The sequence below is a fragment of the Erpetoichthys calabaricus genome, chromosome 18 (assembly GCF_900747795.2).
Source record: "Erpetoichthys calabaricus chromosome 18, fErpCal1.3, whole genome shotgun sequence".
NCBI classification, from domain to species: domain Eukaryota; kingdom Metazoa; phylum Chordata; class Cladistia; order Polypteriformes; family Polypteridae; genus Erpetoichthys; species Erpetoichthys calabaricus.
In genome coordinates, this window is record NC_041411.2 from 79,618,409 (window position 1) to 79,645,657 (window position 27,249).

A 27,249-nucleotide genomic window follows, 5' to 3' on the forward strand; every position below is an offset into this window, starting at 1 on the left:
CCTCTACTGTCCCAGCGGAGGTAGAACCTTGTGGATACTCTCTCCCCCTCAGTCCTTCCATCCAGCTGGCATCCTGGCTGTCCGTCACAATAGTTAGATAGATATAAAAGACACTGTATAAAATAGATAGCTATAAGAGGCACTATATACAGTAGACAGATAGGAAAGGCGCTATATACAATACATAGATCAAAAGACACTATGTAAAATAGATACTGTAGTTATAAAAGGCTCTATATACAGTAGATAGATAGGAAAGGCACTATATACAGTACATAGATATAGATATAAAAGATGCTATATACAGTAGATAGCTATAAAGGGCTCTATATACAGTAAATAGATAGATAGATAGGAAAGGCGCAATATACAATACATAGATAGGAAGGGTGCTATACACAGTACATAGATATAAAAGACACTATATAAAATAGATACTGTAGCTATTAAAGGCTCTATATACAGTAGATAGATAGGAAAGGCACTATATACAGTACATAGATATAGATATAAAAGATGCTATATACAGTAGATAGCTATAAAGGGCTCTATATACAGTAAATAGATAGATAGGAAAGGCGCAATATACAATACATAGATAGGAAGGGCGCTATACACAGTACATAGATATAAAAGACACTATATAAAATAGATACTGTAGCTATTAAAGGCTCTATATACAGTAGATAGATAGGAAAGGCACTATATACAGTACATAGATAGATATAAAGACACTATATACAGTAGATAGCTATAAAAGGCTCTATATACAGTAAATAGATAGACAGATAGGAAAGGCACTATATACAGTACAAAGATATAGATATAAAAGATGCTATATACAGTAGATAGCTATAAAAGGCTCTATATACAGTAGATAGACAGAGAGACAGATAGATAGGAAAGGCACTGTATACAGTACATAGATATAAAAGATGCTATATACAGTAGATAGCTATAAAAGGCTCTGTATACAGTAGATAGATAGAGAGATACATAGGAAAGGTGCAATATACAGTACATAGATAGGAAGGGTGCTATATACAGTACATAGATATAAAAGACACTATATAAAATAGATACTGTAGCTATTAAAGGCTCTATATACAGTAGATAGATAGGAAAGGCACCATATGCAGTACATAGATAGATAGATAGATAAGAAAGGCACTATATACAGTACATAGATAGATATAAAGATGCTATATACAGTAGATAGCTATAAAAGGCTCTGTATACAGTAGATAGATAGGAAGGGCGCTATATACAGTACATAGATATGAAAGACACTATATAAAATAGATACTGTAGCTATAAAAGGCCCAATATATAGTAGATAGATATATAGATAGGAAAGGCACTATATAAAGTAGACAGATCAATTCAGAATAGCTGAAAATGAATAGAACAGGTTTCAGGGTATATGAGCCTGGCCAATCAGAGGTATAGGGGTCTATTTGGGGTCCGCGTTGGCACAACATGCAGTCACATATTTGCGAAGATGTGCGTCAGACTTTGCTGCAGCTACGCCATCGTCTACGTGGGCTACAGCGTAGGCTCGACGCAGAAGTATAAGTCGGCCTTCAGAGTTAAATGTAAAAACCCTAAACTTGGAGGAAATTCATCACTCCATGCTGGTGACCTCCTCTCAGTTATTTCTGTGACTTCTACAGAAAATCTTTGGGCATCTGTCATTGAATGAAATGCAGTTGATGGGGCCAGAGAGTGTCGACATCGTCCATGTTGGTCAGACACACCATTAAGAATCTGACTGGACTCTATACAGATGATGACACTATGACTACTATTAACATCAGGCAGTGGACAGGGACCTGCGTTCTGGTGTGGGTGCATGGAGAACACCTCGGTGGAGAGTGGGACATGTCGGTGGGCGCCAGATGGCTTTCAGCACCATACACATCCCTTGTCCTGTTGTGTTGCTCACTTTCTTTCAATGTCTTTACTTTGCAGTGGTGCCTTCTCTGAGGTGGTGCTGGCGGAGGAGAAGCGGACGCACAGACTTGTCGCCATCAAGTGCATCCCCAAGAAAGCCCTGGAGGGCAAAGAGAACAGCATTGAGAATGAAATCGCAGTCCTGCACAAGTGAGTGGCAACTTTGCTTTTCCTTCTGTTTTCTGATAACTAGCAGTGGTAGGCAAGTGCTGGTCAGACCTGATGGAAGGCTGGCATCACACGTCCACTTACTGGTGTCACGTGATTTCTGGTTTGTCTGCTTGAGTCTTCTATTGAAGCTAATTGGGAATGGTAGGTGCCAAATTCGAGAAAGCAAAATATTATCAAATTAACTTCAGAAAGTGTGTATGCATGTACACTAAAATATTCATGCATTCTGTACTATTTATATACCTACATTTTTATATACAGTGTATATACTGTATATCCACCTTAATAAAAGTATGTGTCTCTGTACCTGGGTGTCTGTCTGGTTGTTGTGTCACTGTAATTACAACAGGTGGCACATCACAAACATTTGTAGTAACAAAATGCATTGAATTTATCATTCCAACAGATGACGCATCACAAACATGAACACTGCTTTTATGAATCCCATACCAAACGGGACATATGAGAGACATATGCATTACATTTGTCATTTCAACAGGCGGCACATCACAAACATTTATGAATCCTATACCAAATGTAATAAAACAGAGACAGATGCATTACATTTGTCATTCCAACAGATGGCTCATCACAGACATTTATAGTAACAAAACGCATTGCATTTATCATTCCAACGGATTACACATCGCAAACATGAACACTGCTTTTATGAATCCCATACCAAATGGGATATAACAGAGACATATGCATTGCATTTGTCACTCCAACAGGTGGTACATCACAAACATGAACACTGCGTTTATGAATCCCATACCAAACGGGACATAACAGAGACATCTGCATTACATTTGTCATTCCAACAGATGGCTCATCACAAACATTTGTAGTAACAAAATGCACTGCATTTATCATTCCAACGGATTACACATAACAAACATGAACACTGCTTTTATGAATCATATACGAAATGGCATAAAACAGAGACAGATGCATTACATTTGTCATTCCAACAGGTGGTACATCACAGACATTTGTAGTAATACATTCTGTTACTGTATATATTATACTGTACATTTGGCTTCAGTGAGGCTACTGGTGTTAAGACTCTCAGAAAAGACAAAGATTTCTGGCCACTAAACTGGAGCTGAAAACACAGGCCAGAAACACAACTGGCCTGCTCAAACATAAGTGTCCCCCCAAGGGAACCTGACCCTGGGAAACTCTGGGGCTTCGACCTACTAGGCCCCAGATAATGAGAGTTTGCAAAGTGCTTAGACTAAGACTCAAAACGTAGAAGTACTGTGTGGAGAGAGAAACAAGAAAAACTCTGGCTAGAAGACCCACGACAAGGGTCGATATAAAAGAAGGTTTCTTTAACAAAATATAGCAAGAAAGCTCAGAAGAGAAATCAAAAATGTAAAAGAAGGCAACCTAACAAAACAAAGTCCTAATTCAAAATCCTTAAACAGGCAAAAAGTCGATGGATCCAGAAAATCAAAGAGAAACAAAAATCAAATCCGACACTCCGCCAAAGCACAATTAATGAATGGCAAGGGACTCGCTCTGCCAGCTTGGCTTTATAGGCTGGGGGAGATTCCAGACGGTGAGGTATTGGTGGTCTCTGACTTTTTGGTGGTCTACCCATAAAATACAAGGAACACAGGAGAACAAAAGAATGCACATAGAAGTTAAATTATTGCATTTGAGCCAGATTCACCCCCCACCCCCAACAGCCCCCAGACGTCCCCAGGCTGGGTTTCAAATGAGATATTCCTTTTATGTCTTTCATGTTTATTCGTGATTCCTTTATTTAAGTTATATATTAGATTTGCATTAGATTAGATTAGATAAACTTTATTAATCCCACGAGGAATTACAAAGGGTTGTGTCTTTGTTACGTTCCATGTGGTTTGTGAGTGGTTCCCCAAGAGGCGGGGCCACCTGTCCATCACTGCACGGGACTGCCCTCAACCTTATAAAGGTGGAGGGTATCCCAGAGTACTTTGCGGTTCATTTTGAATATGTGTGGCAGTGGTGAATTCTTGTGGAGGTTTGACCTCTGTGCTTTATATTTTGATTTTTCTTTGGATTTTGTGCTTTGCTTTGGATTGCTTTGCTGGCAAGTCCTATTTCTATTTTTGTTCTCTACTGAGCACCACTGTCTAACAGAGCCTACATGAAAATAAATTTATTTATTTATTTTTAAGATTCCACATAACCCTTTATATTACTAGCCAGGGTTTTTTGATGGGATTTCCCCCTCTAGTGGGCATTTTTGGAACTGTTTGAGCTTTACATGCTTGAGACGCTCAAGCACGTGACATAAATAATCAAGAATTAAAAATTGACATAGAATACAGCGCTTCGGTCAGTTGTAATGCTGTGTTTTTAAGCGCTTAACAAATAAAAATGGTATGGTATGGTAATACATTAGAATTAGACAAAAAATAAATAACAGTATTAACATAAATGATAGCAATCAGAGAATCAGAAATGAACAAAGAAGACATTAAACCATCCATTTTCCAACCCGCTGAATCCGAACACAGGGTCACGGGGGTCTGCTGGAGCCAATCCCAGCCAACACAGGGCACAAGGCAGGAACCAATCCCGGGCAGGGTGCCAACCCACCACAGGACACACACAAACACACACACACACCAAGCACACACTCGGGCCAATTTAGAATCACCAATCCACCTAACCTGCATGTCTTTGGACTGTGGGAGGAAACCCACGCAGACACGGGGAGAACATGCAAACTCCACGCAGGGAGGACCTGGGAAGCGAACCCAGGTCCCCAGATCTCCCAACTGCAAGGCAGCAGCGCTACCACTGCACCACCATGCCGCCCTAAGACATTAATGAGAGATTTAAATATAAACCATGGGAGGAACCCTGGCTTGAACATAACAGGGGTTGTGCAGGATGTCCTGTCATTGTGTATACGCTGAGGGCACCAGAGTGAGGGTTGGTGGCAGGACAGCCCAACTCCTCTGGGCAGTAAAGATATGGCACTTGGGACGTCTAGAAAGCGTGGTGCTTAAGAAACAGGGAGGGAGGGGGGACAGAGAGAAGGCCAAACTGTTGGTCCAGATCTTTCCTGTTTGTCACTTGTGATGACATCTTTAGGCCAAAAGGGAAGTGACGCCTGCTGCTGGCATAACTGAGCCCATTGCCCCTTTCGGTCACTGTGATCACACGGCGTTTTTGGTGTTTAGGAATGAGCCTAATGGAGGGGTCAGCAAGCACATCTGGGCATCCTGAAAGAGAGAGAGAGAGCACTGCCCTTAGATGATAAGGATGCCCACTCACCGCTTTCACATTCCTTTCTTTAACAGTCATTAAATATCAGGTATTAAAATCTGTCCCAGAAATGTCAGATCCAAGGAGCACGTTCTATTTTTAGGTGTTTGCCCGGTTGTCATGGTTATGGTAAATTGTCTTGCTTGGCAAGCCGACTTCTTCCCTACAGCTGCATCGAGTGTGAATGAAGAGCGACATCTTCACGCGGGAAGCCTCTGCTCGGCTCTGCTCCTGCCCAAGCAGAGGGGCGTGGGATGAGCCCACCCTGCCACTCCACACCTGACCCAACTTCAGCAGAACAGGAGACTTATCCAACTTTTCCTGGTATGATTTTATAAAGTGCTGGAGCCTAGACCTATGAACAATGGACACAATGTAAGGATGCCAGTCTGTCACCGGGCATCTCCAACAGCTTGACAGTATGTGCTTTGGGTGGCAGAAGAAGTCAGACTTTGTGAAATATGGGAGAGCATGCAAACTCTACATAGCTGGAAAGTGAACTGGGGTCCGGGCACTGGGAGGTGGCACTACTGATGCATCGAGTGGGTAAGCCACAGATATCTGGGCAAGCACATGACAAGTCCCCTCAGACTGCACTTCTGCTTTCTTATTTCTGCTTCTATTACCTGTTATGATATGGAGTTTCTTCCCATGCAAAATGGGAGAGGCCTCCAAAAACCTCCAGAGGCTCACCTGACGTCAGCCAGGCCCTCAAGGAGACCTGCTGACTTCAGCTGGAGCCCACCCGAAACTGGGAAGCTATCAAAACAATTATAAAAGTCTCAAAATAAAACCAAAGCCCCACAAGGAGGAGGATAACTGTCAACCCCTGGCTTGTGCACAAAAAGGGCAAATCAAATATGTATTAACGGCAAAATAGACTCAAAAGAGCAAAAAGAAGCACAAGGAGTTGTCCAAAAAGGTCATCCGCATCAAACAAAGTCAGAATCACAGTCCAGAAATCAGAATCCTTCGAGACAAAATGAAAATAATACCAAAAAAACGATCAGGTCAACACCAAAAACTCACAGAAACTCGTAGAAATGAATGATTCCAACTCCTGAGCCTTCTCGGCCCCTTTTAAATCGTCTGAGGGAGGGCCGTGGTAAGTGTTAATGTCAGGGTGGCCCCGCCTCCTGGGGCTCCACCCACAAAGAACACAACTTAATTTAGAGTGGGAGTATACAATCGCAACATCACTTATGAACCTAACAGGAGGAAAAGCATAGAGAGACGTGGAAAAGAAAAAAAATAAGATTGAAATATAAAATATGCACAAATTCAACCCAAAACTCAACAATGCCAGGGAAGTATTGAATAGTGAAGAGCAAAGCGATTTGCGTGAAACTGATTTTGTAGAAAAACTCTGTGTCTGCTCATGATATAAAATCGTTATCACTTCCTGCAAAATTCGTGACATCGACGCATGAAGGAAAGCATTTGTTTCCTGTCTAGGAGCGTTTTCACGCATTAATTATTAATTAATCATAATCAATATTAATTAATCGTTTAGCATTTAAATAAAGGTTTCTGGTGTGAAAAAAAAAATCACCAGTCTCACCGGATTTCCTGAGCCATCAGACATGTTCTGTGGTTGTTCTGGTAGTATGATGCCCACTTTTCTCATTATGATGACAGTTTTGGTGATGGAAATCCTAAAGATGCATCAGAAACAGAAATGGAACTCGAAGTCCAACGGTCCAGGGGAGCATGCAAGGATCAAGAAACAGGAATTGGAGGTTCTTGAGTAATCGTGCTGCCTCAGGCTGAAAAGAGAAGGTCAAGAAATAAGGCGCAGTATATTGACTTGCTAGGATCATGACCAGAAAATCAAACCCAACCAGAAAATCAAGTCCTCTGTCTCACGTACTTAATCTCTTTGGCATTAACTCGGAGCATCTGTTGGGCTTGGAATTCTGTGTAAAAACGGTTAACCCTGTGACTTTCGTGGGTTAAGCTGTTTTGTAGAGCTATGCAGTAGAGCCCGAATAACGCCCGGAGCAATACTCTGCTGCCATCTTGTGGATGAAACTAACATCTCTTTATTATGAAAAAAAAATCTTGGAGACGTGATCTTTTGAATAGAGACACTTTCACATCCCGCAAGATGAGAGATTTAACCAGGCCTGGGGCTGGAAATTAAAGACAAAGAGTAGATGACAAAGTAGAACGTCGTAAAGAATTCAAAAATGTTGGCGCGATACACACACAGAGCAGGTTCCAGATAATGGAAGTACGTAAATTCTAAAGTCTCAAAAAAATGATAGTAAAGATCACATTAGCGCAAACAAATGGAAATTATTATTCGATGAAATAACGGAACAGTGAAAAGAGATCGAATATATCGTTCGGATTTAAAGTTTTAAGTCAGAGACGTGTAGATCGTCTAATTCGTGTTACCATCGGGGAAAAGTCGTGTTTCTTCCCAATGAAGAGGCGTATCCGCGAGAATTAAACGATTTGTTATTTGGTGAAAGTGAAATCCCGCGAGAGAAAATTTCAAGCCCCGCGAGACAAGAGATTATGCAAAGAGATTTGGGAAAGCCCCGCCCACATCTAAAACATTTACGGCCACGCCCACAGTTCAGTCATTTCTCATTTGTGTGAATGCTACTGTCAGACACAGTTCGTGTAGAGATGGGCAGTTATATTACAATACAAATGTTAAATTTGCGGATGATACAACTGTCACCGGGCTTGTAACAGACAACAGTGAAGCTGCATATAGGAGAGAGGTTCAGAATCTGACAGAATGGTGCAACACCAACAACCTGGTCTTAAATACCAAAAAGACCAAAGAAGTTATTCTGGACTTTAGGACCACTAAAAAGACCAATCACAGGGCCGATAACAATGAATGCAGATGCTGTGGAGAGAGTTTCCAGCTTTAAGTTTCTAGGAGTCACCATCTCAGAGGACCTGTCCTGGGCTGACAACAACTTGGCTATAATAAGCAAATCACAACAACGCCTCTATGTGCTCAGGAAGCTAAGGAGAGCTGACCTCCCCCAGAAGCTGCTGGTTAATTTCTATAGATGCACTACAGAGAGCATTTTAACGGTTTAATGGTCCGCAGGTACAACAGCTGCACCAAGGCTGCTAAAGAAGCCCTGCAGCGGGTCATAAAAACAGCAGAGGCCATTATAGGGACTGAACTGCCATCATTTGAACTCTCTGTGTGAGAAGGGCCAAAAACATTCTCACCCTGGAAATTCTTTGTTTGAGCTCCTCTCGTCAGGCGGACGCTTTGTGGTCAGTCCGTGTTCGCACAAACAGACTAAAAAAGAGCTTTTTCCCATCTGCCATAAACTTTCTGAACTCTGAATCTCCTCAGTCTGAGACCATTTTTAATTGAACATGTGCAATAAACTATATTGGTAATGTGCAATATGCTAATGTAATACAATATACTGTAGAATATGTAATGCACTATTCATTAACAGGTGCAATAACAATTTAGGCTGCTGTACTTTGAGCAATAATAATAATTTGCTCTGGTTACTTGATCACTTAACACTGTATATGACATATTTGGAATTATTTGACTTTTCTTTAAATGCACCTCGGGGCTGTCACAAAAAGTAATTTCGTTGTGTTACACAATGACAATAAAGTGCTTGAACTTGAACTGAACTTTATACGTTGCGTTGTCACATTGGAATTCCAAACACGGAATGAAAATTCAATGGGATATTGACGAAAACGTAAAAGTGAAAAAAGAGATCGAATATATGGACATGGGTGATATGACAGAAGTGCGCTGTGCGAGATGCAGATCATGCGGCACAGCAGCAGCAGCAGCAAGCCAGCAGCTGATCGAGCAAAGAGGAGGTAAAAAAAAAAAAATTGTATTTGTTTCCCATTGTGTGACCGTTTAAGGGGTGGGGGGGTGTCGGAGGAGTGACCGCGTCTCCTTGGGGTGCGTTCAGCCCAACTCTTCACACAGAGACGCGAAGTGGCTGGTGCGTAGCGCAGGCCGGGGGGTGGGGAGGGGTTGGCAAGTGAAGTGAGCGGGGGGGTGAAGCCCAATAGTACTGTAAAAAAAAAAAAAAAAAAAAGTCCTGAATATTTCAATGTGTTCTGCATCTCCATGGTAACTCACCAATATTCATAAGGGGTGGAGCCTTCAACCAAAACACACCATGGCATATAAACGAAAAGCAGTAAAGCCAGTTTCAGTTTAAACTGTAACGGAGCCATTAGCTGATCCAAGCGATAGTGGTGACAACGTGATGGATAGTGAAACTGATGCGTACGGCACTGCACGTCCGAACCGCCGAGGTGGATTCGGTGACGTGAAGCTTCAGAGGGGCAGAAGGGGACAAAATGATCACGATGAAGCGAAAGGACAAGAAAGACGTCAGCCCCCCTAAGCACTGTTCACAATACAGCAAGTGTCAACGTTTGTGTCACGGGACATGGCGGACGTCACTAAGCTTTGTGCTGTGGTAACCTGCAGTATCACAAGGGACGCTCTGATCACGCCGATCACGCACTGACGTTCTACCGCCTCATGTGTAGGCAACAAAGAAACGCGGGCCGACTGTCCCGATTGTGACGTTGGGTTGTGCGTTGGTGACGGTCACATGGAGGATGTCTACTTAATCAGGACGGCAGCAGCAGACACTAGACAGACCTTTCCTACTGTATATATATGTTCACAGTTTGGTATTTACTTGTTTCTGTTACACACAAACACTTTTTTTCTTGTTGAAAGTACTGGAGTGTTGTAACGTGTTGGCCATTATGGATGAAGTGAGGAGTCGAGCAAAATGAGCCCTTTGATTGGCTAACTGAACAGATTACAATATGCAGGCTTTCAAGGCAACTCGGGCCCCTTCTTCATCTTGCCTGCAAATTTCTTGTTGAAAAAAAATTTGTTTTAATTTTGGGTTAAACATGGCACTAAGTAGGTGACACTGGCCAGACTGTCTGATAGTGGCCTGAGTGACCCGAGTCACAGTTCTTTTTCTCTTTCACTCGTGTCTGTAGGAGTTGTCTGGATTAAAGTGAACTGAGGAGCGATTCCTGTCCTCTCACCTTTGGGACTGCACCATCCGTTCTGTTCAACCTGCACTGGTGTGCAGTCTATCAGGTGGTGGTCTTACATCAGACCTGCTCAGCTGACATGTTTCTTCTATTGAGTTTTAATGGCTTGTAAATAGGAAGCAGCTTCTGTACTGTGGCTTACAGCATATAGCGAAGCTGATCCGCTCGCAGTGCTTTAATTAGGATGGCCTTCCTTTCTGGTTTCCTGAATGACGGAACTGATCAGTCATCTTCTATTTGTGAGGCTGTTTGTCTTCTCTTTCCTGTAACTGTGAGCTGCCCAGTCAGGCTGAAGTGTCACTGGCAGGCGCAGAGCCGAAAATTGCAACCAGGAGGCAGTTCTAGTAAAGTCTGTTTGACTGAACTGGCCGGTCTGGGGGGGCTTGATTGAGCAAACTGGCCAAACTCAGGGGGGCTGTGACTGGAATGCAGCCCATAACCTAGTCATTCTGGGGGCTTCTTTTCATGTACTGGCCAGTCTAGATGAAGTGTACCCACGAGGCACTTCCTGTCCTGTTTCACTTACAGAGCCAGATAGACAAGAAAGGCACTGTATAACAGATAGTTATTTTGGTGTAGTCGGCAGGATTAGATAGATAGGTGTGAAAGGCTTTATGTCATACATAGACAGATATGAAAGGCACTTTGTGATAGATATATTACACACTCTGTAACATAGAGATAGATACATATGAAAGGCATTGTATGGCAGATCATTATTTTAGTGTAGTTGGTGGGATTAGATAGATAGATAGATATAAAAGGCACAATATGATAGATAAAAAGATAGATGTGAAAGGCACTATATAACATTTATTTTAGCGTAGTCGGCAACATTAAATAGATAGGTATGAAAGGTTCTATATCATAGATAGATAGACATGAAAGGCACTGTATGATAGATAGATATACAGACGGATATGAAAGACGCTATATAACATAGCGATAGATGTATATGAAAGGCACTGTATAACAGATAGTTATTTTAACGTAGTCTGCAGGATTTGATACATAAGTATGAAAGGCTCTATAACATAGATAGATATGAAAGGCACAATATGATAGATAAAAAGATAGTTATTTTAGTGTAGTTGGCAGGATTAGAGAGATTGATAAATAGATAGATGATGGATAGATAAATAGGTATAAAAGACTCTATTTCATAGACAAATATATATGAAAGGCACTATATGATAGATAAATAGATATGAAAGGCACTATATGATAGATAAATAGATAGATATGAAAAGCACTGCATAACAGTTATTTTAGCATAGTCGGCAGGATTTGATACATAGGTATGAAGGCTATATGTCATAGATAGATATGAAAGGCACTATATGATAGATGTGAAAAGCACTGTATAACAGTTAATTTAGCGTAGTCGGCAGGATTAGATAGATAGGTATGAAAGGCTCTATGTCATATATAGTCATGAAAGGCACTGTATGATATATAGATAGACAGATAGATATGAAAGACACTATATAACATAGCGACAGATATATATGAAAGGCACTGTATAACAGATAGTTATTTTAGTGTAGTTGGCAGGATTTGATACATAGGTATGAAAGGCTCTCTGTCATAGATAGATTTGAATGATTGATAAATAGATAAGAAAAGCACTGTATAACAGAAAGTTACTTTAGTGTAATCAGCAGGATTAGATAGATAAATATGAAAAGCTCTATGTCATAGGTAGATAGATATGAAAGGCACTATATGATAAATGGATAGATAATTGTGAGGCACTCATAAATGTCTGAAGTACCCTTTGCTGGGACATAGCTGAGTAACCCAGGGTCCACAGTGACCTGAAGTGATACTTCAGATACAGAAAAACTTCTGCCCCACAATATTCTGACCTTTCACAGACACTATTTATTAATTGTTAGTTTTTGCTCTCATGTTACAAAAAAGCTCTCAGTCAGTAACTATAGGATGCAGTAGTTGACTAGATATGTTGCTTGTGAACCCCATCATTGTTTTACCTGTGACTATAAAGCTGGCATGGCCCAGTTCTGGTTGGGTGGGCTTGCTGGTAATAAGTCCCAGTGTTATTGAACCTCAGGGATGCTCAACAGGGGGCACCTGAGGTGTTTTTTAGTTTCTCAGGCTGATAGATAGATAGATAGATAGATAGATAGATAGATAGATAGATAGATAGATAGATAGATAGTGTAGTTGGTAGGATTAGATAGATAGATAGATAGATACTTTATTAATCCCAAGAAGAAATTGCCATACTCCAGCAGCAGCATAGTGATAAAAAACAATATTAAATTAAAGAGTGATAACAATGCAGGTAAAAAACAGACAATAACTTTATATAATGTTAATGTTTCCCCCCAACCCCGGGTGGAATTGACGAGTCACATAGTGTGGTGGAGGAACGATCTCCTCAGTCTGTCAGTGGAGCAGGACGGTGACAGCAGTCTGTTGCTGAAGCTGCTCCTCTGTCTGGAGATGATCCTGTTCAGTGGATGCCGTGGATTCTCCATGATTGACAGGAGTCTGCTCAGCGCCCGTCGCTCTGCCACAGATGTCAGACTGTCCAGCTCCGTGCCTACAATAGAGCCTGCCTTCCTCACCAGTTTGTCCAGGCGTGAGGCGTCCTTCTTCTTTATGCTGCCTCCCCAGCACACCACTGCATAGAAGAGGGCGCTTGCCACAACCGTCTGGTAGAACATCTGCAGCATCTTATTGCAGATGTTGAAGGACGCCAGCCTTCTAAGGAAGTATAGTCGGCTCTGTCCTCTCTTACACAGAGAATCAGTATTGGCAGTCCAGTCCAGTTTATCATCCAGCTGCTCTCCCAGGTATTTATAGGTCTGCACCCTCTGCTCACAGTCACCTCTGATGATCACGGGGTCCATGAGGGGTCTGGTCCTCCTAAAATCCACCACCAGCTCCTTGGTTTTGCTGGTGTTCAGGTGTAGGTGGATTGAGTCGCACCATTTAACAAAGTCCTTGATTAGGTTCCTATACTCCTCTTCCAGCCCATTCCTGATGCAGCCCACGATAGCAGTGTCATCAGCGAACTTTTGCACGTGGCAGGACTCCGAGTTGTATTGGAAGTCCGATTGTATGTTGGCTGAACAGGACCGGAGAAAGTACAGTCCCCTGCGGCGCTCCTGTGCTGCTGACCACAATGTCAGACCTGCAGTTCCCGAGACGCACATACTGAGGTCTGTCTGATTGAGCTCCACATCATTCCTCGGTTCAGGTATTTCCTCAGGGTGACCCCTTCACTCCCCCACACAGTTTGCATGTCCTTTGTTTCTGACATCGGTGGGGGGCGCTGACATGTCGCCTAAATTAGAGCTCTTACAGCTACCCAGGTGCATCTTTACTTTCACTTTTAGTCCCAATAAACAGTGATGTAACAAAGTATGCCCCCCAGTGAAAGGTGGTATTATGAAATCAGATTTTAACTTAGTTTATTTAAATTAATTGATATTTCGTTATGGTATTAATAACATCTTCTGAAAAAAAAAAACACCAAATATGGTTGCATCTTTAACTTCCTCCAACAGACGCCTACCTTAACTGACTCATAGATCTTCAGGGCAACATATTCATAAATGCAGGATGAACGCGCCACTTACTGTACAAACCACATAAACTTAAAACGAAAAGAAAATCACCAGATAAAGCACTTCATTCGCTCCACAACCGATACATGAATGTTGAGAAATTGATGCAAAAGTCCAATCAAAAAATATGAAGCCTGCTCTTTTTAGGTCCACTTGTTTGAGTCTATGTCTAGTGACGGATGGCCGGGGCCATTACCTGGCCGGGATGCCTGTGATCAAAAAGGATTGGGGCAGAAAACCTACACAGGACAGTACCTCCCCCAGGCTGCTAGATGGCAGCCCCCCTGGGTTTCAGCGGTGCCTCGGGTTCCCACAGGGCTTCATGGAAGTTGGAGTTGGGCACGGCCCTGTTGGGTTCCGTGGGTGCCCCCGGGGGGAGCTGCAGAACCTACTTGGTCGGGCTTCAGCCACACCTTGGAGTACTTCCAGATAATAATAACGAGCCACCTGGTCTACTCCTGGGTGTTGGATAAGAGGAGCCACCTGCCTTCATTCGAGGAGCCGGAGTCGGGAGGAAGAGGACAAAGTGAACCGGGAGGAGTGGAGGCGGAAGATAAACAGAAGACAGATTTATATATACTAACTGTACTACCCGTCTAAGATAGATGATGGATAGATAGGCATGAAAGACTCTATATCATAGATAGATAGATATGAAAGGCACTATATGATAGATAGATAGATATGAAAAACACTGTATAACAGATAGTTATTTTAGCATAGTCGGCAGGATGTGATACATAGGTATGAAAGGCTCTATATTATAGATAGATAGAGATGAAAGACACTATGATAGATAAACAAATAGATTTGATACTATATAACATAGTGATAGACAGATATGAAAGGCACTGTATTACAGATAGTTATTTTAGCATAGTCAGCAGGATTTTATACATAGGTATGAAAAGCTATATGTCATAGATAGATAGATATGAAAAGCACTGTATAACAGTTATTTTAGCGTAGTCAGCAGGATTTGATACATAGGTATGAAAGGCTCTATATCATAGATAGATATGAAAGGCACTATATAATAGATAAATAGATAGATATGAAAAGCACTGTATAACATAGTTATTTTAGCATAGTCGGCAGGATTTGATACATAGGTATGAAAGGCTCTATATTATAGAGACGAAAGACACTATGATAGATAAACAAATAGATATGACACTATATAACATAGAGATAGATATGAAAGGCACTGTATTACAGATAGTTATTTTAGCGTAGTCGGCAGAATTTGATACATAGGTATGAAAGGCTCTATATTATAGATAGATAGAGATGAAAGACACTATGATAGATAAACAAATAGATTTGATACTATATAACATAGTGATAGACAGATATGAAAGGCACTGTATTACAGATAGTTATTTTAGCATAGTCAGCAGGATTTTATACATAGGTATGAAAAGCTATATGTCATAGATAGATAGATATGAAAAGCACTGTATAACAGTTATTTTAGCGTAGTCAGCAGGATTTGATACATAGGTATGAAAGGCTCTATATCATAGATAGATATGAAAGGCACTATATAATAGATAAATAGATAGATATGAAAAGCACTGTATAACATAGTTATTTTAGCATAGTCGGCAGGATTTGATACATAGGTATGAAAGGCTCTATATCATAGATAGAGATGAAAGACACTATGATAGATAAACAAATAGATATGACACTATATAACATAGCGATAGACAGATATGAAAGGCACTGTATTACAGATAGTTATTTTAGCGTAGTCTACAGGATTTGATACATAGGTATGAAAGGCTCTCTGTCATAGATAGACATGAAAGGCACTGTATGATATATAAATAGACAGATAGATATAAAAGACACTATATTCCTACAAATGTTTGTGGAGCGCCATCTGTTGGAATAACACATGCAATGCATTTTGTAACTACAAATGTTTGTGATGTGCCATCTGTTGGAATGATAACTAAAATATGCACGTCTTTTTTATGTGCCAATTGGCATGGGAATTGTAACAGCAGTGCTAATGTTTGTCACACGTCATGTACTGGAATGACAAATGCAATGCATTTCATTCCTACAAATGTTTGTGTTGCGCCATCTGTTGGAATAACACGTGCAATGCATTTTGTAACTACAAATGTTTGTGATGTGCCATCTGTTGGAATGACCAATGTAATGCATTCTATTACTACAAAAGTGTGTAATATAGCAACTGGCTGGACACACAGACACATATCCTTTTATTAAGGCGGGTATGTCTTCCCGGTTACAACCCCAACTGAATACTAAGACCTCGGTCCCATTTCTTGCACGCTTCATAAACTTTGCTTACTGACTGGGAGGCCACGGATTCGCAGCCAGTTTCTTCATATGAGGATGTGAAACACAGAAGGACAGAACCCCGAGTGATTTGGGGCAAGCCCCAGCAGTTATAGTTCAGCCATTATGTGCCCCCCCTCATCATCACTATCAGCAATTCTGGTGGCTGTCTTGGCCTGACCCCACAGTGCTGACTCTACACCTTCCTTGGCATGACCCACAGTGCTGGCATTGGGTCAAAGTGAGGTGTGCTCTCATTACCTCTCATATCCTCCAAAGTACTGGAAATGTAAACCTAGGCCATATTTGCGATGCCCATTGATTGATTCGATTATTTTGGTTTACTCGCACGTTTATCTGCTCATTTTATTTTATGTTTCTTGTTTTATATGCAAACACCTCTTCTTGTGCCAAGGATGCCGTCCTAGCCTGTTGGCTGTGAAGTCCCTCTAAGGGAAAAGCTGCTGCGTCTTTCGTATTTTTGTCACTTTCATTATGTGGTCTCAGGTTGCCAGCTCTCCTCCAAAGACCCATTAGGAGCAGCTGCCGACCTTTCAAGGCCGGGTGATTTAAGGGCGACGAGGATGCCAGTTGACAGTGGATTTATCGTCTGGCAGTCTGATGGGATTGCTGTGGCCGTTACTTATGCAGAACAGGGAGGGGTGGAGGGCTGGCGTGACATTTTGACCCCTTAATGGCTTCACTCCCAGATGACAATTGATTGGCTTTCTGAGCAGCCTGCTGCTGGTGAACAGGTGTGCCCTCTAGTCATCCTTCTGGGTAGGACCATGAGGTACTGGTGTCTGATCAGTTTAATCATAAAACTGAAAGGTGGGCTCACTTTGTGCCACGGGTGTAAGGAGCAGGCAGCCAGGCATAAAATGAGTGGGTGCCATCATTCTGTACCATCATCTTGTTTCAAGGTGTTGGCATATTGACTGGCTTCTAGAAAGTTCTGGATGCATCCATTTAAACCAAGTGCCACAGAATATGGAAACAGGTATGTGGCGCTGCCCACCTTCTATTTGAATAGGGGGTCTGCCTTGAAGCCTGGCTGTTAGCTGTCTCGGTGAAGCCAAAGAACCACACTGAGTATCTCGTAGTGATGGGGACATATTAGAGGGTGAGCTGACATGAGGTACCTGTAGTCGACGTGTTGAATGCTGCAGATCAGACGGGTAGAAAGACCTGAGTGACTTCCTGAAGGACCAAATCGTGACGGTCAGATGACTTGGTCAGAGCCTTTCTGAAGCAGCAAGTCGAATGGGAGAGTCACAGGCGGCCATGTTGACTACGTACTGACAGGAGGGGAAAAATGCCAACTGCCAACAGAGTTCTGGGCGGCCAAGACTCAATCGATGGAAGAGGTCCACGATGGCAGTCCAGTCTGGGAGGGCTTCTGGGCACAAATCAACGATTATTTTAATGATGGTGACGGGACTAATGTGACACGAGGGCATCAAACCCAGCTGTGCATGGCGTTGAGTTGTCACAGGCCAATCAGAGTGCCCGTCCTAACCCCTGCCCACCATTGAAAGTGCCTACAATGGGCACATGAGCATCAGAACAGGATCTTGGATTAGTGGAAGAAAGTCATCTGGACCAATTAGCTCCATTTTCCGTTGCACCATGTGGATGGTCGGGTATTTGTGCGTTGTTTACTTCAGGAATACATGGCACCAGGGTGCAACATGGAAAGAAGACAAGCCGGTGGAGGGAGTGTGGTGTTTTGGTGCATTGATCTGCTGGGAGAACCTTGGTTCAGCCATTCATGTGTATGGACGTGTGTACCACCTACGTACACATCGTTGTTGACCAGGAACACCCTTTTATGGAAGTTGCCATTTCTCAGTGGAAGTGGCATCATTCAGAAGGATAGTACGCCCTCCCAGATTGTTCAGGAAAGGTCTGAGGAACATGATGAAGAGTTTAGGGTGTTGCCCAGGCCTCAAAAATCCCCCAGTTCTTAATCCAATTGAGTGTCTGTGGGATGAGATGGAACAATCGGTGGCAACTCTCTAAGCAAACTCTTCGAAGCCACTGTCTTAATCCTGGGTAGGGCCTCCTTTTGTTCTTCAGGGCATGGATTTCACAAGATGTTGGAAACATTCCTTTAAGATGATGGTCACACGGGAATGCTTGGGTGCCATTTTCAGGGTTCTTACAAAAAAAAAAAAAAACAGTAAGCACTTCCACTCCAGACCAGGAGGTGGAGCCATTGTTAAGATCTTCTCCTACGTAATGCACAGTTTGGAGGCTTTTAGACCAGAGGAGCATTGATGTCGCTTCTACTTGCACCTCATCCAAATCCCACCTCATAAAAGAAACCAAACCACTGGAAGTCCTCGTTCATTCTGGACCTAAAGACCATCTTGAGTGCTTGGACCCTTCAAAAATTTGACCATCTTGAGCATTAGGACCCTTCAAATGTGACCATCTTGAGCATTAGGACCTTTCAAATTTGACCATCTTGAGCGCTAGGACCAGTGAAATTTGACCATCTTAAGCAATTAAGACCCTTGAAATTTGACCATCTTGAGCATTAGGACCCTTCAAATTTGACCATCTTGAGCACTGCGACCCTTCAAATTTGACCATCTTGAGCATTAGGACCCTTCAAATGTGACCATCTTGAGCACTGCGACCCTTGAAATTTGACCATCTTGAGGATTAAGACCCTTGAAATTTGACCATCTTGAGCATTAAGACCCTTCAAATTTGACCGTCCTGAGCGCTATGAACCCTGAAATTTGACCATCTTGAGCATTAGGACCCTTCAAATGTGACCATCTTGAGCACTGCGACCCTTGAAATTTGACCATCTTGAACATTAGGACCCTTCAAATGTGACCATCTTGAGCACTGCGACCCTTCAAATTTGACCATCTTGAGCACTGTGACCCTTCAAATTTGACCTTCTTGAGCATTAGGACCCTTCAAATGTGACCATCTTGAGCACTGCGACCCTTCAAATTTGACCATCTTGAGGATTAAGACCCTTGAAATTTGACCATCTTGAGCATTAAGACCCTTCAAATTTGACCATCCTGAGCGCTATGAACCCTCAAATTTGACCATCTTGAGCATTAGGACCCTTCAAATCTGACCATCTTGAGCCTTAAGACACTTGGAATTTGACCATCTTGAGCATTAGAACCCTTCAAATTTGACCATCCTGAGCGCTATGAACCCTGAAATTTGACCATCTTGAGGACTAGGACCCTTCAGATTTCACCATCTTGCTACTGGGCATGCTAGTAGTTGTAGTCCCGTATAGCAGCCCTACTGGGCTCCGTGGGTGCCGAAAGGGGAACCTGCTGGTGGGGACTGTCCCTATTTTCAGGGGCTTCTGCCTGAGCTGGGAGCGCTTACTCCTTGGTACCAGAAGTATTCCCGGGTCTGGCATCAAAGGGGACGTTTTTTTCCACCCAGGGGTCAGATAAGGCTTGTCTGGAGGAGGCAAGGAAAGGAATGGAAAAAGAACTAAGAAGAAGAAGAAAGAGTGCTGCATATCTTGAGCCTTGTGGGAAAGGTGTTTTGTTTAATAAAAAAGGGTCATTTTGAATCCGGGACTGTAGTCGGTGTAATTGTGTCTGAGGTCTGGGGGTCTGTGACGCCTCCTGGTGGCCACAATGGATATTATAGGAGCTGTATAACAGAGAGATGTATATGAGAGGTGCTATTTAATAGATATGAAAGGCGCTATATAATAGACAGATGTGAAGCCCCTGCGTGCCTTACAGACAGACTGACTGCCCCCCTGCCCATCCACCTCGTTGCTCCTTTTTATTCCCCTCAGCCTACAGCTCAGTAGAGTTGGACAGGGTGGCCCCCTAGTGTCTGAGTTATAAAGCGCAGCGTCGTTGGTCTAATCTTCATCTCTCAGAGCGATGCTGAACAGGTACCCCTGTGTGCCACCTATCTAAGCAGTCCTGTCCCACAGTGTGCCATTAAGACGTCTTGCTGAGGTTGGCACTACACACTGCAAAGTTAGGCTGTGGTCACCATAACCTGTGGCCCAAAGTGCCATCGAGGACATTGAGTGTCCCCTCGATTGTGTGTGCCTCATGACTTCATTTGGACGGCAGGCTGTGTGCCTTTAAGTTTGGCGTGACTAACCACTGCTGACCTTGAGCACCCACCTTCGGGCTACTCTTTCAGGTTCTATTTTGATTCTCTTTATTTCTGTGCCGATTGCTATGCACTGCTTCACAGTTCTTGATGCAGAATTAAATTGTCATCGGGGGTCTTTGGTTTCAAGGGATAAACGGTATGTGTGCAGTCACGCTCTTCTCGGGGGTAATAAATCTGCCCCGTCTGATGGCATTTGCTTCTAAAACTGGGAAAGATTAGAATGTCCAGCTGGCATGGGCATTGACGTCTTTTAAGTCCGACTGAATGAGGTCAAAATGACAAATGGGACAAAAGATTTTCTTGCACAATCCTTTGGACACGTAGCACGATGTCAGGTTACAATGCCTTTCTCGATGGCTTTGACTGCAGGGCATCCTAGGCCATGGCATGGGGCCCTCGCGTCTGGCCGGGCAGGTGGCTGCTTGAGTCAATCAGTCAGTTTGACTTTTGTGTGGAGCCTGTCATAGACGGTGGTCAGGAATATCTCAGCCAAGAATCACTCCGCTGTGCTGGAAGCCATTAAACGACCGGCAAGCTGCTTCATCCAGTTTTAGCATGGTGTGGGTACACATACCGTATATCAAATATAACGGGTTCTTGCCAATCTAAAAGTTGTAACACTGTCCCGTTCTCCTAATGTAATCAGATCGACTTAATGTACTTGTTTTGCAATAAGGGCATCTAGCGAGAGTGAAGCTGCTTTTGTTAACCATCAGCACTAACATTCCATTAACGCACAAGTCATCTGTGATGGCAAGATGAGACTGGCAAACGTCGGGTCTCGGTGGCCTGGGTCAACCCGTGATTCGTTTATTTTGAGGCAAAGCAGCTTTGACAGACGTGGTGGTGCTGTACGTGGTGAGTGGCTTGTTGGTGAGGTAACTGGCTGGACTCTCAGTGTTTCAAATGGCCTGAAATGTTCATTGTAACAGCAATCACGTCATTACATGTGCCAGCTGGTAGTGGCTGCCCACTCAGATGCCAGCATCTTGTGCCTTTCCAACCCTCAGAGTGAAGAAGAGAGGCACTATAATGCCAAGCATGATCGTGTAAACTCAGTTGCAAGCACAACACAGTGCATCAGGTGGGAGGCTGCTGTGCCAGCCAATGAAGGTCTGCCGTGTCTTCATTGCATATGCAGGAGCTTCATTAGCTAAGACCATGTGTGGTTGTCACGTAGGCACATTTACAAGATAACTGTGACTTATAAAGGTGAACTGAGTTAAAATGTGCATACGTGGGGTTATCTTAGCTCGTCTTGTCTTGTCTAATCTGTACCCAGTCCTCAACATTATTAGTGAAACTGCGTCAAGTCCGACAGTGTCTTGTCTTGGCTTGTCTTACCTTATCTTGTCTTATTTCATCCGACCCTTTCCTATCTTATCTTATCTTGTCTTATCCTACGTTATCTTGCCTTATCTCATCCCGCCTTTTCCTTTCTTGTCTTGACTTGTCGTGGCTTTCCTTGTCTTAGCTTGTCATATCCTATTTGATATTGCCTTATCTTATCTTATCTCAGAGCGGCACGGTGGCGCAGTGGTAGTGCTGCTGCCTCGCAGTAAGGAGACCTGGGTTTGCTTCCCGGGTCCTCCCTGCGTGGAATTTTCATGTTCTCCCCGTGTCTGCGTGGGTTTCCTCCAGGCACTCCGGTTTCCTCCCACAGTCCAAAGACATGCTGGTTAGGTGCATTGCCGATTCTAAATTGGCCCTAGTGTGTGTGCTTGGTGTGTGGGTGTGTTTGTGTGTGTCCGGCGGTGGGTTGGCACCCTGCCCGGGATTGGTTCCTGCCTTGTGCCCTGTGTTGGCTGGGATTGGCTCCAGCAGACCCCCGTGACCCTGTGTTCGGATTCAGCGGGTTGGAAAATGAATGGATGGATTATCTTATCTCACCTTATTTTATCTTACCATATCTTGTCTTTTCTTGACTTGTCTAATTTGTATCCAGGCCTTAACATTATTAACAAAACTGCGTCAACTCCAACAGTGTCTTGTTTTATTTGACCTTGTCTTACCTTATCTTATCTTACCTTGTCTTGTCTTTTCTCATCTCATCTTTTCTTATCTTCATCCAGTGGTTACTATTATTAATGAAACTGTGCCAAGTCCCACAGTGTCTTATCTTATCTGATCTCATCTCATCTCACCTTTTCCAACCCTGTCTTGTCTTGTCGTGTCTTGGCTTGTCTTATCTCATCTTATATCATCTTATCTTGTCTTAACTCATCCCATCTTGTCCTATCATATCTTATCTTTTCATATCTTGTCTTGTCTTGTTGTGCCGTGTCGTGTCATGGTTTTCCTTGGCTATCCTTGTCTTAGCTTGTCATATCCTATCTGATATTGTCTTGTCTTATCTTATCTTGTCTTTTCTTGTCTTCTGTAATCTGTGTCCAGTCTTTAATATAATTAACAAAACTGAGTAAAGTCCAACAGTATCTTATCTTACCTTACCTTATCTTGTGTTGTCGTGTCATGGCTTATTTAAACTTAGTTTGTCTTATCTCATCCCATCTTATTTTATCTTGTATTGTCTTGTTGTGTCATGTCATGTCGTGGCTTTCCTTGTCTTGGTTTGTCATATCCTATCTGATATTGTCTTATCGTATCTCACCTTATCTTGCTGTATCTTGTCTCTTCTCTTGTATCCAGTCCTTAACATAATTAACAAAACTGTGTCAAGTCCAACAGTATCTTACCTTACCTTACCTTGTCTTGTCTTATATTATCTTAACTTATCTTATATCGTAGCTTAGCTGGTCTTATCTTGTCTTATCACATCCCATCTTTTCCCATCCTTATTTTATCATGTATTGTCATGTCATGTTGTGGCTTTCATTGGCTATCCTTGTCTTGGCTTGTCATATCCAATCTGATATTGTCTTATCTTATCTCACCTTATCTTAATTTTACCTTATCTTACAATATTTTGTCTTACTGTATCTTGTCTTTTCTTGTCTTCTCTAATCTGTGTCCAGTCCTTAATATAATTAACAAAACTGAGTAAAGTCCAACATTATCTTATCTTACCTTACCTTATCTTGTGTTGTTGTGTCATGGCTTATCTGAGCTTATCTTGTCTTATCTCATCCCATCTTTTCCTGTCCTATCTTATTTTATCTTGTATTGTCTTGTTATGTCATGTCATGTCGTGGCTTTCCTTGTCTTCGTTTGTCATATCCTATCTGATATTGTCTTGTCTTATCTCACTTTATCTTATCTTACTGTATCTTGTCTCTTCTCTTGTATCCAGTCCTTAACATAATTAACAAAACTGTGTCAAGTCCAACAGCATCTTATCTTACCTTGTCTTGTCTTATATTATCTTAACTTATCTTGTATCATAGCTTAGCTGGTCTTATCCTGTCTTATCGCATCCCATCTTTTCCTATCCTTATTTTATCTTGTATTGTCTTGTTGTGTCATGTCATGTTGTGGCTTTCATTGGCTTTCCTTGTCTTGGCTTGTCATATCCAATCTGATATTGTCTTATCTTATCTTACCTTATCTTAATTTTACCTTATCTTATCTTACAATATTTTGTCTTACTATATCTTGTCTTTTCTTGTCTTCTCTAATCTGTATCCAGTCCTTTAAAATAATTAACAAAACTGAGTAAAGTCCAACAGTATCTTATCTTACCTTACCTTATCTTGTCATGTCTTATCTTATATCATCTTATATTATCTTAGGCAGAGTGGTGGCTCTAAGGTTAGGGATCTGCACTGGCAATCGAAAGGTTGCCAGTTCGAATCCCGTAAATGCCAATAGGGACTCTGCTCTGTTGGGCCCTTGAGCGCTTTGAGTAGTTAGAAAAGCGCTATATACTGTAAATGCAAATTATTATTATTATTATCTTAACATCACATCGTAGCTTAGCTTATCTTGTCTTATGTCATCCCATCTTTTCCTGTCCTATCTTATTTTATCTTGTATTGTCTTGTCATGTTGTGGCTTTCCTTGTCTTGGCTTGTCATATCCTATCTGATATTGTCCTATCTCACTATATCTTCATCTTACCTTACCATATCTTGTCTTTTCTTATCTTCTCTAATCTGTATCAAGTCTTTAACATAATTAACAAAACTGAGTCTAGTCCAACAGTATCTTATCTTACCTTATCTTGTGTTGTCGTGTCATGACTTATCTAAGCTTAGCTTGTCTTATCTCATCCCATCTTTTCCTGTCCTATCTTATTTTATCTTGTATTGTCTTGTTGTGTCATGTCATGTCGTGGCTTTCCTTGTCTTGGTTTGTCATATCCTATGTGATATTGTCTTAGCTTATCTCACCTTTTCTTATCTTACTGTATCTTGTCTCTTCTCTTGTATCCAGTCCTTAACATAATTAACAAAACTGTGTCAAGTCCAGCAGTGTCTTGTCGTGGCCTGTCTTGTCCTATTATTATAGAAACTGAGGCAAGTCCAACACCTTATCTTGTCTTGTCTCACATTGTCTTGTCTTATCTCATCTTATCTTGTCTAATCTGCATGCAGTTAACATTATTAATGAAACTGTGTCAAGTCCAACAATGTCTTATCTTATCTTAGCTTACCTCCATCCGGTCCTTAGTATTATTAATGAAACTGCACCCAGTTCAACAGTATGAAGTGACACAAGTAGGCACCAGTCGTCCAGTCCTCAAAGTCCCATCGAGTGTTGTCACTAAAATGACATCCAGTCCTTAGACTTGTCACCAAGACTGTGACTGAAACTACTCCCAGTGCCACAGGACAGGATGTTTCAACTGGCCTTCAGTCCTCCATGGGTGTTGTGCCTGTCCACGTGTCCATTCTCACGTCATGCAGTGCCAATCAGACCATCGGGTCCCGAGGGTCACATGTGTCCAGCAGTCAGGGTGGTCCAGTGCTCTCTTACTGGTGCCCTCCAGCCGGCTTTGCTCCCACGCGTGTGTGTGGTTTTGATTCTCCGTCGTGAGCTGCAAACACTGAGGTGGCACTTAGCAGGAGGAGACCCCGACCTGCCAAGGACGGACGAGCCTTTCAGAGCCTCCACGAGAAAGAAGAAGACGTGGGAGTCGAGTCTTTTACCTCAAACAAAAAAACACCTCCAGCCGCGATGACTCAGAAATGCAGCAAGAGCTCCTCATCTGCCTGAAATTCCCTTTTTTTCATTTTGGTTTTGTCTTTTTTTTCTGTGTTGGTGGCACCCACTTGTTGAAAGTCAGCTGGAACGAAGCCCTTTGTCCTATTCAGAGGTCTGAATTTAGACAAGGCGGCCGGGTGGGTGCCATTCTTTTGCTTTATTTTTAACATTAAACACCATGCAGCTTGTTGCTTTGGCCATGGCCATTCCATTTCTTTGTCTTTTTTTCTGAATTGACTCAAATCCTGTGTGTGGTCAGGAGGCTGGGGCTTCACTTCAATTTATAGCGACTTTCATAGCCACTGACTTTACAAAGTACCTCCTTTTCATGTATCTTATTTAAACATCCATCCATCCATTCATTTATTACTGAATCTGTTACAGCCAGTCCTAGCAGCACTGGGTGCAAGGCAGGAGGCAATCCTTCGCGCGGTGCCAGGCCATCACTGTGCCCACTCAAATACCCACACAAGCACAATTTAGGTTTGCTAGTTGACTTAACCTGCACATCTTTATGAATTTGGGAGCAAAACCTCAACACCTACAGCATAACCAACATGGGCATGGGGAGGCCATGCAACGTCCACAGGGGCAGTGCCCAGGCCCAGGACTCCAGTGCCATGAGACGGCAACAATAATCGCCGTTTCTATTAATTCTAAATTCTCGGCTTAAAAAATGCAGGGCTTCTGTCACTAATGGCAACCTCCAGCTAGACATCCCAGTCTGCAGCCACAATTGGATTTTTAACCACTTTTCTTGAGCATGCCAGGACATTAAAATAGAGCAAGCTAAGAATAAAAATATTACTGGGATTTGAACCCAGGACTCTGCTTCACTTACCAGTGCGAAAGCTGGAAGACATGGAAATAGAATTATATTAAAATAAGGCAAACGGTTAGATAGATAGATAGATAGACAGATAGATAGATAGAGGGAAAGGCACTATATGATAGATAGATGGAAAGGCACTATATGATTGATAGATGGATAGATAAAGTGAAAGGCACTATATGATAGATAGATAGATAGATAGATAGATAGATAGATAGATAGATAGATGGAAAGGCACTATATGATAGATAGATGGATAGATAGAGGGAAAGGCACTATATGATGGATAGATAGATAGATAGAGAGATAGAGGGAAAGGCAATATATGATAGATAGAGGGAAAGGCACTATATGATAGATAGATAGATGGATAGATAGATAGAGACATAGAGGGAAAGGCACTATATGATAGATAGAGGGAAAGGCACTATATGATGGATAGATAGATAGAGAGATAGAGGGAAAGGCAATATATGATAGATAGAGGGAAAGGCACTATATGATAGATAGATAGATGGATAGATAGATAGAGAGATAGAGGGAAAGGCACTATATGATAGATAGAGGGAAAGGCACTATATGATAGATAGATAGATAGATGGATAGATAGAGGGAAAGGCACTATATGATAGATAGATAGAGGTAAAAGCATTATATGACAGATAGATAGATAGATAGAGTGAAAGGCACTATATGATAGATAGATGGATAGATAGATAGAGGGAAAGGCACTATATGATAGATAGATAGATGGATAGATAGAGAGATAGAGGGAAAGGCACTATATGATAGATGGATAGATAGATAGAGGGAAAGGCACTATAT

At 42.2% G+C, this 27,249-nt stretch overlaps 1 protein-coding gene across 2 annotated transcripts in view; it reads left to right on the forward strand.

The window, feature by feature from the left end:
* camk1b (calcium/calmodulin-dependent protein kinase Ib) overlaps positions 1 to 27,249 on the forward strand; it is a 216,418-nt gene that overhangs the window by 139,557 nt on the left and 49,612 nt on the right. For both annotated transcript variants that reach the window (XM_028824645.2, XM_028824644.2), the window contains exon 3: positions 1,972 to 2,103. In XM_028824645.2, coding sequence (XP_028680478.1) covers positions 1,972 to 2,103 — 132 coding nt within the window. The remainder of the gene's footprint in view (positions 1 to 1,971; positions 2,104 to 27,249) is intronic.